This window comes from Phyllostomus hastatus, unplaced genomic scaffold, assembly GCF_019186645.2.
Source record: "Phyllostomus hastatus isolate PE091 unplaced genomic scaffold, TTU_PhHast_1.1 phas_scaffold_345, whole genome shotgun sequence".
NCBI classification, from domain to species: Eukaryota; Metazoa; Chordata; class Mammalia; order Chiroptera; family Phyllostomidae; genus Phyllostomus; species Phyllostomus hastatus.
The window spans coordinates 11,669,587-11,683,145 of record NW_025334024.1 but is presented as its reverse complement, the minus strand read 5'-3'; the positions used below and the strand labels follow the sequence as shown (position 1 = coordinate 11,683,145).

General features: G+C 49.3%; 1 protein-coding gene across 1 annotated transcript; it reads right to left on the bottom strand.

Annotated features, from left to right (window-relative positions):
* Positions 1–618: 618 nt before the first annotated feature.
* On the bottom strand, positions 619–12,693 carry CHST6 (carbohydrate sulfotransferase 6). Its single transcript, XM_045818409.1, has 4 exons — positions 12,533–12,693; positions 12,185–12,390; positions 6,014–6,088; positions 619–5,183 (listed from the first exon to the last, which is right to left on the bottom strand). Exon 4 carries the CDS (start codon positions 5,166–5,168, stop codon positions 3,981–3,983), a length of 1,188 nt encoding a protein of 395 aa, XP_045674365.1. The 5' UTR covers positions 5,169–5,183; positions 6,014–6,088; positions 12,185–12,390; positions 12,533–12,693; the 3' UTR covers positions 619–3,980.
* Positions 12,694–13,559: the final 866 nt, after the last annotated feature.

Sequence of the window (13,559 nt, the reverse complement as noted above, 5' to 3'; positions counted from 1 at the left end):
CCCATAGTGTGTACTGAATGAATGAATGAGTATGGAGGACTTGAAGGCTGGGATCACAATAGCGCCAGAATTGCAGGGCCAACCAAGGTCTCCAACGTTATCCTCAAGGGAGAAAATAATCAGCTGAAGGACTTGCCACCCTGGGAAAACTCAAAGTCTAGTCTGTAGTAGTTGCTTCAGTTTCTTGTGCAGTTGGCCATCCCTCTCATTTTAGCAGCACTCCTACACCCCCCTGAGGATACCAAAGCTTGTTTTGCTCCCGTTCTTTTTTTTTTTTAGACTTTTTTAAAGACAGTTTTAGGTTTACAACATTGAAAGGGAGGCACAGGGATTTCCCATGTATCTCCTCCCCCCACACATTCACAGGCTTCCCCATCAACATCACTCACTGGAGTAGTACATTTGTTGCCAAGGATGGCCCTACACCAACACATCGCAACCACTCAAAGTCTGTAGTTTACCTTCGAGTTCACTTTTGATGCTGTATGTTCTATGGGTTTGGACAAATGTATAATGACATGTATCCATTATTATTATTATAATAGAGTATTTTCACTGCCAAAAATTCCTCTGTGCTCCATCTATTCACCCCTTCCCCGCCCCTCCCAGACCCTAGTAACCACTAATTTTTTTACTGTCTCTACAGTTTTGCCTTCTCCAGAGTTAGATGGAATCCTCCAGACTGGCTTCTTCCACTTAGAGATAAGCATTTCAGTTTTCTCCATTTCTTTTTATGTCTTGATAGCTCATTTTTAAAGCACTGAGTAATATTCTGTCAGCTAGCGAGAATGAAAATGATTGATTTAACCCTATATAGGTAAGGGTGGGAGTTGTCAGTAAGAGGGTGACAAAAGCATTCTTGACCCCATTCCAGGGAGGAATTGGTACTCCATTTCCAGAGTAATTGGACAGTTTCACATTTCAAACATAAATGCTCTGATCCAGCAGTTCTTTTAGGAACTGCTATAGACAGGCAAATTCAGGCATCTCCTGGGGGCTTCTCCCATCCCAAGAGCCTGGATTCTCAGGAGTATGTCTTTTGTTTTGTCAAGAAAACTTGATTCCAAGGGGACCAACAAGAAGCCAAGGTTCCTTGAGCCATGGACCAATCCCTGTCTTTCTCTGTTTCTGTTCCTTCATCCTGTACTCGGTGAACTCCTATTCCTCCTTCATTTATTTAAACCAAATGTTTCAAAGGTCTGACTCTCCATGCTAAAGTACAATAGGTCTACCCATTCTTATTGTTTTTTCTTAGGGCACAACCAACATTTAAGTTGCATGTTTACCTATGGGGATATTTACATAGGGTCTGCACTCCCCACAAGAGTAAGGGCTGTGACTGCTCTGTCCCTCACTATGTCCCCAGAGCCTGGTACTGGGCCTGACTCATTGGGGCACTCAGCTGGGTACTGCCTGTCTGTCCTGAACCTGCTCTAGTTTCACCCCAGGGCCAGGGAACTCACCCAGAGGCTTGCCCAGAGTGCCTGATATGCACGGAGCAGTCTGGGAGCCAGTCATCCTTATCCTGGGACCTCAGGAGTCAGGTGAGAATGGATGAACTTTATAGTTAAGGCCAATAATTATAGCCATTGATACAATTCGTGACCCAGCAGAGGCAAATGCAACTTGTGAGATGCCAATCAGGCTGGGTCTGAGCCTGACCCTAAAGCCTTCCTCCTGGACCTCACTAGGAATCATTGTCTCCCCGTTCTTGGCTTCTGGCACCATGAACCTCTTGCTCACCCTCCTTTGTCTAAACATACCTCGTTGCCTGGGAATGTCCCTAGGCTGGGTCCTCCACTCCAGTGTACTCTGTTCAGGCAGGGCCAGCAGAGGACAGCTTTATCCCCAGGGGCCAATAGAGGGCGGAGGACAGGGAGGAATGCAGGAAGGAAAGGAGCTAGTGGCAGGGGCCCCAACGCCTCAGCACTTGCCCACCACACCCCTCAACATTCTGATCCTTGAGATATCTCTGGATCATCTCAAGATTTGGCTGAAATATTTGCAGCCAAATGCCAGGACTGCTCCCCAATACCCAGGGATCTATGTCATCACCAGGGAGAAATGATCTAGCTTCCCAAGGCTGCGGCAGGGTCTTTGCTGCATGTCCAGTTTGGTTTACCTGTAAGAAGTATTGAAGTCAAAGATGTGTTTGAGTCCTACCCCCAAAATTAAGTTATGTGACCCTAGCCTTTCTATGTCACAGAGCTTCTATTAATAAATCTGGGGTTTTTAAATACCTATTCAATGATATTGTGAGCAGGGGCAGATCTAGGTTTTATGGAGCCTGAAGCCCCTATGGCTTGATGGATCCTCAAATGAGGAGTCCTGAAGCTTCACCTTCAAGGTCAATAGATCACCGATCTGTGCAAGAAAATAAGCAGAAAATGCCATGCCCTCCTTGCCCTGCCTGCTTTGCAGTGAAGATGTGGGTCCACAATCCAGGTCCCACCAATCTAAAGTCACGTCTGAGAATCAGAAGCTAGCACCCCCCAGAAGCCCTTCTGGCAGCTGATGGCAACAGTGAGGACAGCTCCCTCATTTCCAGAGGTAATTGGTACCATAGTTCTGGTGGCAACTGTCAGTCCCCAGACCAACTCTCTGGCTCAGTGGAATTTGGTATATTCCATTTGTGTGGTCTCAAATCTGCTGCCTTGAGCTTCCTAGAGGTTTTGTGAGCTTTTTTTCCTTTTAGTCATTCTTTAAGCTCAGTACTAAGCCCTCTACACAGCCAGCATCTCTTTAATAAGATTTTGCATCCAGAGCTAGGTGTTGCAGTTTGCAGTTAGGAATCCTACTCCACTCTCCTCTAGGGCTTTGGCCTGGAATGACCAAAGGAAGACAGAGCCTTCCCCCTGCCTCCCTCCCTCCTGTGCTCATAGCAAACCTGATCTAGTTACACTCACCCTGTGACCTGCCCTCCAAGCACTGATCCTGCTGCCAACCTCTTGTTCCACCACATGCTCTGCCTGGCTTGTCGCCCAGACCTCCCCAGCCTTCTCTCCCTCCACCTTTGCTCCTCTCTGCGTCCCTCCAGACTTACCTAGGAGACTCTAGATTCCTCACCCAGGGCCCAGAGCTGACCACTTTCTGTATTGCACACTTGTGGTTCCAGCCATGGCTGACTGTTCTTCCCTAGGACAAATAAGATAGGAAAACCTGACCCATCTTTGTCCAGGAGACAGGTCCCTGCAAGCCTAATTCAGCAAAATCTTCCTCCTCCCTTCATTCTCCTTCTTACTGTGTGGCCTTGGACAAGCCCCTTCACTCTGGCATGTTGCTTGTCAAACTTTACAGGCTGTAAACTCTAACCTGTATCACACAGGTTAATTATGTTTATTTCTGTATGTAGGATCTTTCCTATCAGGACAAATCAAAGGTTCACCTTACCTGGGCAGGTGATGGGGGTGTGTGGGCTCCTGGGAGATGGGGCAGAGAGAGACTAGGGGGAGACCACAAGATAAGAGGCATCTGGTCTGACTTTTTGCTGAAGATACAAGTGGATATAAATGTCAACAGCTTTGTTGGAGTGTGGTGCCAGGGACAATGGAGTCTGAGGTGTATGTGAGCAGATGTACAGACTTTGGGACCCAGCCCACTGCAGTACCCCTCCACTCCCAGACAGAGAGGAGACACCCTTCTCAGCTGCTGGGTGATGCATCATCCGCGGGAGGAGAGAGATAAGGGGAAAGAAAGAGCTTGAGTAGAAGCCAAGTCGTCTGAACTATTCCCAGTGCCCAGAGGAAGTGGGGGCAGGAGCTTCGCTTTCCATGAAGAATGTGCCTGTTGGGAACTTGGCTGGGAAAGAGAGCTCGAAGGAAAACCAAGCAATGGCAATAAAGAAACACGGAGTTTGGGTATGCTGCCCTATCCTAATACAAGGGAGGACACCGAACTCCAGGCCACTGCAGTAACGGCCTGTGCACTGTGTTTCCCGGTTCCCTCCCCACCATAGTTTCCTCCACAGCTGGGGCCTACTGCTAAGGCCCGGGGTGCTTGTTGGTGGATGATGCCCAGCTGAAGCTGCTCGGGCCACGCGGCAACACCAGGTCCAGGGAGAGGTCACGCTGCTCATCCTCGGAAAACACAGGCCGGTAGCCCAGCAATTGCAGTGCACCAGCACACAGCTCCTGCACGCGGCGGATCTTGGTGAAGGACAGCGCATGGCGCCAGGCCTGGGAAACGTTGAGTGCATCCCTGGACGTGGTCTTGAAGGCCTCGCGGCGTGCGCCAGGCCCGGACCCATGAGTGATGTTGTGGATCCAGGCCTCCAACTGCGGCGTGAGGCTCAGGCCAGCGAAGGCATAGAGTGCGCGGATCTCCGTCAGCGGTGCTCGCGCCAGGTCCTCGAAGCGCACCAGTCGGTAGCGGCCATGCAAGAAGGGCGGTGGCTTGTGGGTGGCAGCCTCAGCGATGCGCACGTGGCTGCGGCACACCTCGCGCACCACACGCAAGCCTGGGTCGGCCTCCACCCATGTGCCATTGGTGCCCAGTACGATGCCATTGTCACGTGCCAGTGCCTTGGCTGTCTGCTCACGTGAGCGCAGCACCGCCCGTGGGTCCCGCACCAGGTGCACAATGTGCAGGTTGAGCGCTGGGTCGGTTAGCAGTGGGTAGAGCACCTGCAGGTTGAAGAAGCGCACCTCCTTGAGCACCACGTGGCTGTAGGAGCGGCAGGTTTCCTGGGCCAGGCTGAAGGGCCTCCGTGCACACAGCGGCTTGCACACGGCCTCGCTGCTGATGGCTCCACGCTGAAAGGCACTGCAGGCTGGTGGTGAGCACAGTGCGCGGCTCACCGCCCACTGAAAGAGGTCGGAGAGGTTGCGACGCCACGGCAGGTAGGCGTCAAACACCTCCATGTCACACAGGAAGACCGAACGCACCAGGTCACGCACTGCCATGTGCAGCGCCGGTGCGCTGCCCTGCGACAGGGCGGACCACACGTGCCACGCAGGCTCCATTAGGTAGAAGACATCAGGGTGTTGGCTGAAGAGCTGGCCCACAAAGGACGAGCCTGAGCGCCAGGAGGACAGCACCAGCACGTGCACTCGCTCCTCGCCACCCGCTGGGGATGTCAGCCTGGGCCGGGAGACCAGGAAGAGCAGGAGGCCCGTCTGCGCCAGCAAGAGCACGGTCACTGCGGTGCTGGAGATGCGTGGCAGCCACATGCTGCTGGCCGAAGCCTGCAGGACGGGAGTTTACCTGTTAGGGACCACAGCCCGCTCACCCACTCCACACCCCAACTCCTGCCCAGTGATTGTAGGGGGCAGTCCTGGGTATGTGATGTTAAGCCCTACACGTGATCTAGTCTATGCAGAGCAAAAGGCCAGTGGCAGAATGCTCAGGAAAGGTCTCCTCCCCTCTCTCCTCTCTCTCTCTCTCCCTCTTCCTCTCCTCCTGCCTCCCTCCTTCCCTCCCTCCTTATCTGATGAAAGAAATATTTAAAAAACAAAACTCCTGCCTTTTGGTTAAGAATTCCTTTTGGGGAAACACTTTTAGGTTGCTTAGCTAAACAGCATGATGGATGATTTGGTTCCCTCAGTTTGAATCCTGGCTCTGCGGCTTCCTAGCCTGTGATCTTGGACCAAACACTTAACCTCTCTGTGACTCAGTTTACTCATCTGTAAAAAGGGAATAATACTGGTCTTGGAGTATTGGAATAAGCATGGGGGTGGGACAAATGTGCTAAACTCTTATAACTGATAACTTGCATTATTCCACACAGTGATCTTTTGCATTTTTTCATTTTTTTAAACAAGTAGATACAACTTTTGTTATTAAAAGCAAACAAGTAAATAAAAAAAAGACAAAGAACACCAACTATTGCCATCACCCATGGGGAGGGAAGTGCTGCAGGAGACGTCGACTCACGGCTGGGCATCCTTCCAGAGCCTGTGAGTTTGCGGAAGAATCCAGTTCAGGGAGAGGTAGGACAGAGCCAGAGAAGCTGGGAGGTGAGAACGGAGTCAGACCCCTGGTGGCTGCTTGCCCTTTCCCTGCTGAGGCTACTCACCACAGTCCAGGGCTGCTGGGATAGCTGCCCACCTCAATCACAAATCCATGGAAGATGCTGGAGGGCCCTCAGGTCCTGAGGAAGCAGGAGGGAGGCTGGGTTAGAGTCCCACGGGGGAGGGGGGGGATAGTGCTGCACATTGGGAGGGCTTTGCCTTCCCAGACTGGTAGGGAGTTCCACGTGGTAGGGGCGAAGCTGCCCTGCCCCTGGCTGCCACTGGGCACAGAGCAGATGCTGGATACATTTTTCCAAATGACTGAACTGACTGTCTCTCCTGCTAAGTGCAGGAGAGGGGACTGCCTTCGAGTTCCGACCATGCCACTCAGGAGCTGTGAGACCTGGGGCAAATGACTTGAATTCTCCAAGGCTCAGTTTCCTCCTTTGTAAGTTGGGGATAACATTTAACCTCTTACAGTTGTTGTGAGGAATGCTGGTATAGACACATGTGAGGAAAGGGCTTGTTAAGGCATCATACTTATTTCCCATGTTACTGTTGTATTGTTCAGCTGTGTCTGGAGAGCAGGAACCAGGGGAGGTCACCTAGAGGACACACCCTGAGGTCACCTGTGCTTGGAATTCCAGCACTTTCCAGGCCCACCCCTAGCCCCTCAACCACCCCTGACTCTTTCAGTAAATCTTAAAAAAAAAAAAGGTTTTATTTATTTATTCTTAGAAAGAAGGGAAGGGAGGAAAAAATGGAGAGAAACATTGAAGTGAGAGAGAAACATCAATTGGTTGCCTTTCACATCTATGCTGACTGAGGACAGAACCCACAACCCAGACAAGTGCCCATGTCCTGAGAATCGAACCAGCGTCCTTTTGCTTTGAGGGATGATGCCCAACCAAGTGAACCACACCAGTCAGGGCATTTGGTGAATCTTTACAATGTCATGCTTGTGCTACAGGAAGGAACACTGAGCCTCTCACACCCCAAGGTTCCCTAGTTTTCTTCTCTTTGCTCCTGAGATGATCTCAAGGATGAGATGCTTTGGTGGGAAGAGGCCTGGAAGTTGCCTCCTTGCTTTCACAGCATCTGCTCCCTAATGACACCCTCTCTGTCCATGTCACCGCTGAGAGAAGCCAGGGACTATACTGTGAGCAGATCCCTTGTCTGCTCCTTCCCCTAATCGGGAGGCTGCAGGAGTGGGTGGAGGACGCCCAACAGCCGCCATCTGCTGGCTCCAGAACTGCCTCCGGGACCCCATGCCCACTCCTGGAAAACCTGCAAGCCACCCATCTGCCCTGCACTTGTTATTTAAAATAATTGATTTTTTTTTCTGTTGCTTACTACCATGAGTTCTGATTAGACAGTGGATCCCCCTGGTGGGTGGCCTGGGGGTAGCAGTACAAAGGAACAGGGGCAGAGCTCCTGGAGGGCTGGTCATGCTCTGTTTCTTGACAAGGGTGCTAATTACACATGTGCACTCCATTTGTGAAAAGTCAGCAGGCTCTCCTTACATGATCTGTACTCTTTTCTGTATGTCTATTTCAATAAAATGTTTAAAATCCTGACTAAGATAGTAAGTGTCATATCAGAGGAGCTCCCAAAGACTGGATGAATAAATGATGACAAATATTTGCTGATTGAAGTCAGATGCTCTGTGATCCAAATCCAAAGGGAGTAATTTCCCACTTATCCCGCATTTCTTTCTGCTGAGCATCTTAAAGTTTCAATACTATCTACATATCCCTGACTATTTCTTGGCCTGAGAGATCTAGGAAGGAGCTATCATTCCATCTGATATGCAGTCAGGAAAACCAAGTAAGCGCAGGGAATGGTTTGCCACGGCAGGGGCCGAGCTGGAGCCCAAGAGTAGCTCTCTGGGCAGCACTGACTTGTAGCTCAGTTCTGTGTGTCTTCAACTCCGCAGCATGTCCTGTCACCAGCCTCTCCCAGCCCTGGCAAAGAATCTAAGGGAGTGAAATATAATAGTAGGTACAAATTCCTGGCTTAGATTTCTCTCAGTTGGGCATCAGCTGGAGGCCAGGCCTGTTCCGGAATCCCAAAGGCCGGAGAAAATGGATTCGGATGTGGGATCAGTGGACCCTGGGTATCAGGGGTCACCAGGTCACCCCCAGGGGGGAAACAGCTCCAGTGGAGCCCAGGGCATCCATTAAGGAGAAGGCTGAAAAGGAGGGGAAGAGAAAGAAAAAAGGGAGAGGAGGAAAAGAGAAAAGAGAAATAAAAGAAAGCAGAGAGGGAGGAAAAGAGAGAGAGAAAGGAAGATGAGTGTTTATGGTGGGGTGAGAACAAAAGCCATCAGCAAATACCACCTACTGAGGGCTTCCTATATGCCAAGCCTTTTCCACCCATCTTCAGATTTAATCTTCACAACAACCCTGCCAAGTGACCTGTTGCTCATCCCTATGTTACGGCTGAAGAAACGGAAGCTTAGAAAGATTAAGGAATTTGCCTAGAGGACCCACCCAGCAGCTGAACCCTAGTCAGTCTGTGAACCCTAGTAGTCTAAGTTTAGCACTTTTAACTATATAGTATCAAGTGGAAAAACACAAGTAACAAAACATACACACAAATACACACACCAAGTGTGTCAACTGTGTTTAACACCACTCTGTTATAAAGACATGCATATCAAAGGACACCCAGAGATGGGAGAAAGTATTTGCTAATCATATCTAGAGTGAAGGACTGACACCCAGAATATATAACATGCTGTTACAACTCCACAATAAAAGAAAACTGGATTTGAAAATGGGCAAAAGATTTGAGGAGACATTTCTCCAAAGATATACAAAGAACCTCTAAGCTCATGAAAAGATGCTTGATGTTTTTACTCATTAGAGAAATGCAAATCGAAGCTATAAGGAGAGCCCACTTTCCATCTACTAGGGTGGCTAAAATGAAAAAGAGAGAGAGTAACAAGTGTTAGTGAGAATGGGGAGAAATTGGAACCTCATACACTGCTGATGGGAATGGGAAATGGTGCTGTTGCTGTGGAACAAAGGCAGTTCCTCAGAAGTGTAAGGAGTTACCAAGTGATACAGCAAGTCCAAAACACCCATGCAAGAGTAGTAAAAACATATGCGTACACAAAAACTTATTTATGAACTGTCATAACAGCATTATTCATAATGGCCAAACGTGGAAACATCTCACAGGTTCATCAATCGATGAATACATATACAAAATGTGAGTGTCCATATAACTGAATATTATCTGGCAATAAAAAAGGAAGGATGTACGGATGCATGCTAGAGCGCGGATGAACTGTGAGGTGCCTAACGCACAACACTGAATACACCACAAACCAGTGAACTGTATACTTTAAAAGGGTGCGCTTTAAGGCATGTGAATTATATCTCAACAAAGCTGTTATAAAAAACACGTTTTCTATACTCGGTCTCTACACACACACGGTATGGAGGCAGTGAGGGCACAGTTAGCACGTTCCCTGGTGTTCCCCCAGGTGTTGCCTGAGCCCTTTTGTTACAGAGATAATCTGGAATGTTCTCTGGTTTATTTTTGTAACCTTTTATTTTGCTGCATATTAGTGGTTATTTTGGCATGGCCAGATTAATGTTTTTTCTTGTTAATGTTTTGCTGTATTTTCCAGACAGTCTATAATAAACTTTGATTACTGTGGTAATCCTATAATCAGTTCTTTTTAGTTGGTAAAGGAGGCATGGGTGGAGCTTGCCTGCTCCAGTGTTCACTGCAGGGAGAGAGGTGCCTGCAAATCTGTTTCCCAGCTGACACGGTACCCAGTAGACCGGAGAACAGGCGCATGGCATGAATGACCTCCTACACAGTGATGCACGCACTCACCCAGGGGCAGAACATGTGTCTGGGCCCAAGCCCTGGCCACATCTCCCATCTCTCTGCTGGCCCTATTAGCAACTGCATGGCATCAGCCCGAGTCAGGGAGGCTGGAGTCGCACAGCCCCGGTGCTGCTGGAGGAAGCAGGTTTGCCTGCAAGAATCTATTGGGAAATGAAATCAAATTGGTCTGGGAAAAGAGCCTCTGTTCCCCCAGCTCAGAGGCACCCTGGGGGCACTTCTGAGAGGATAACTCATAAACCTCTTTCCCTAGCTCTGAGTTTTGGGGGTCCCCAAAGTACACTTTGCACAGCACCTAGTTTGGTCTAAATCAGAACGTGCCAGCTGGAGGGCCCTCCAGTCTGGGGCTTCCACCCCTGCACTGTAGTAACGCATGCACAGGACAGAGGCACTGAGTGAGTGCCCTGTGTTCCCCTGTGCTCCCTGAGGTGTTGACTGAGCCCTTTTGTTACAGAGATAATCTGGAATGTTCTCTGGTTTATTTTTGTAACCTTTTATTTTGATTGATCGATTTTTAAAAAGTAAATCATTCTTACACTTCAATGACATAAAAAAGGGATTGTTTTAGAAGAAATCAACTCAAAACACGTAACAAGTGGTGGAACTTGTATGACTTCTGATCCAAACAAACCAACTGCAAGAAGATATCTTTAAGGTAATCAGAGAAATAGTAATATGAACAGAGTATTAGGTGATATTGTGAAATCATTGTTAATGCTATTATCATTACCCAGAATTCCCTTGTTCATGCATTTCTGTACTTATCTCCCCTTACTAGACTAGAAGCAGAGCCCAGTCAGTCTCATTAACGGGAGTACAGGGTAGCACAGCGGCTAATAGTGTCAACTCCACTTGATAATTTATTGTGAGATCTTGGGTAGGTTACTTAATCTCTCTGTGCCTTTTCCCCCTAATCTAGAAGATGGAGAATACTGCCCTGGCTGGTGTGGCTCAATGGATTGAGTGCCTGCTTGTGAACAGAAAGGTCACTGGTTCAATTCCCAGCCAGGGCACATGCCTGGGTTGCGGGGCAGGCCCCTAATTGGGGGCATGTGAAAGACAACTGATGGATGTATCTCTCACACACTGATGTTTCTCTCCCTCTCTTTTTCCCTGTCTCTCTAAAAAAATAAATGAAATATTAAAAAAAAAGATTGGGAAAATAATACAGGTATGGATAAGAGTAGGTTTACATAATAGAAATAAGTGATATAATAAATAAATAATAATAATACAAGAATAAACTGTGTTTCACATACTCAAAACTGTAAACCTATGGCCCACTCCTGTATAACCCAATGCATGGGTTTGATTTGATGATCAAATGAATATATATATAGAGAGAGAGAGAGAAAGAGAGAGAGAGAGCTTAGAACAATGCCTGGCACATAGTACACTTATAACTACTTGTTCAGGTATGTTCGAAACCCTGGGTGACAACTATATTCTATGAATCCAAGGGAATCCTTGGATCTCACAAGGAAAACTCAAGGACAATAGCCTAATCAGGGTCAGGTGACTCTAGCACCCTAGCAACAGCAGGTGGCAAGTCAAGTAGCGGCAGACCATGTACATTCAAAACATAAACCAGTGAGTAAAGGCCAGAAGTTTGTCTTCTGAAGCCAGGCTGGGTTCAAATCCTCCCTCTACAAGCAGTGAGGCGTGTGACTTTGAGCCTGTCACCCCTAAGCTCTCTGTGCTTCAGGTGACTCCCGTGTGAAGAGGCTATCACAGCAGCATACTGGTTGGAGGGGAGTAAATGGAACAATCTAGCATAGGCAGTGCACTCTTATTAGCTCTGGCACTTGGCTCAGGGTTTCAGAGCATCCAAACCCCTTCTGCTCGTTAGGCCCCAGTTTTCCCATCTGCATGCCTCCGGTACAAGAGGGAATAGAAAGGAGAGGTAACATTTGCTGGACACCTATGCCGAAGCCAAGAGAGGTCTCTGTTAGTTCAGGCAGGGGCGGCCAGGCTCAAATCACCTGGATCTGGTTCCAAATTCACTCACCAAGCTGCTTTTCCGCAAGAGTTCCGTGAAAAAAGGCCCTTCAAGAGCTATCTAGATTAAAGCCATACCCTTTGAAACTCAAGTTTCAAGAGATAAAAGATCCCCAATAGTGATCTCGCGGGCCGCTGAAGTCCCAGGAAGACACTTTTAAACTAGTGCTTGGGGCGGCGATGCCCTTTGCACATTTTTAGAAGAAACACGACCTTCAGCTCCTCCCCCACAACCCGACCTCCAGCTGCAAGACCAACGACCCCCAACCCCCAAATGTGCCACTGGCTCAGCCCCAACCCCGCCCAGGGTGGGGGCATCCGCGCGGAGAGGGGACGAAACCAACGTATCCCAAAGCTTGGGGTCCTTGGCTGACCTGGCGCGGCTCCCGAGGCTCGGCAAAGGCTTGTCGTCTCTTCCACGCTCCACTCCACAGTCTGCTGTCTCTTCACTGGGAGTCCGCAGGGGCTGCTTTGCTCCGTGGGGTCCCAAGGCTACTAAGGGATACCCGGAGATGGCAGGGATGAGGCTTTACGGATACCAACTTATTGGAAGCACCTGGAGACTCACGGCGTAGGGAACCTGGAAACAAGGCAGGAGTCCCCGGAAAAAAGAGGCGTCGTAAGAATGGGATGCTGCAGTGGGGGCAGTCCTGGGGCTACAAGGACCAGATTCCCCCTACCCCTGGGTCCCCATCCGTACCAGCCCCGCGGCCCGGCGCTACCTGTGCGGCCGCCAGCGGCCCGCGCGCTGTTCGGCGCTGCCCGCCCGGAGCGGAGCGCACACAATGAAGAGCTTTCAGACGTGGCTGTGGTCCCGGAGCCGGCGGGCGGGAGCCAGGATGGGAGGGAAGGAAGAAAGAAGCCGGTTGGCCCCGGGGTCCAGCTTCCCTGCCCACCACTGACCGAGGGGCCACGCCTCGGGGGAGGGGCAGCTGCGCAAGGGCGGGCGTAAGAGGGTCCCGGATAAGAGGGGGCACAGGTGGGCTTAAGGGGGCTGCAGGAGGCGCACTGTTTGGACGAGGATGTCAAAGGGCGACGGCAGCCCCCTCTCATCTCACTAATCGACTAAAGTATTGGTCTCCTTCTCCGGTCCCGAGAAGGAAGGCTCCCTTCAAAAAACTTGCGAAGGAAAATAAATCTTAATCGTGCTCCTCCTCGCTCTCAGAGGCATCCTCTCAGCGAAGTGACTTGGAATCCAATCCAAACGGGCTACCCAAGCCCCCGGGCTCAGCCTTAGGCCAAGTCCAAGGCTCCTTGATGCCAGGCAGAGCTGTCTGCCTCTCCTCTCATCCCCTCGCTGCTCTAGCCCAGAGAGCAGCAAGTCCAGATAAATACAGGATGCGTTTCAATAAATAAAGGAGATTTCCCCTCCACCCTCTACAGATAACAGAGCAGACTCCAGGCACCTGAAAATGACAGACAATTCTGACCTCTGGTAATCTGCGGTGGGTTCTAAAAGAGGTCTCTGCTGCTGGAGTATAGATTAGTGCATTCTTTCCAGAATGTGGCTTGGCAAGATGAGTTAAAATCCTTAAGAACTTCATAAGCTTTTGGAATTAGTAATTCCTTTCTAGGATCTATCTTAAGGAAATAAACCAGCAACAAGGATTTACATACAGGGTTCACGGAAGTGTTTTTTTTTATGACAACCAAAAAAAAAAAAAGAAATAATGCAAAAGATGAGAAAAATATGTGCCAGAATGCCAACAGTGGTTAACTTCTGGGTAGCAAAGTTACAAACAACTTATT

What these genes read in the sequence shown, in the direction of transcription:
- CHST6 (XM_045818409.1), bottom strand. Translation starts at nt 5,168, where the DNA reads ATGTGGCTGCCACGCATCTCCAGCACCGCAGTGACCGTGCTCTTGCTG.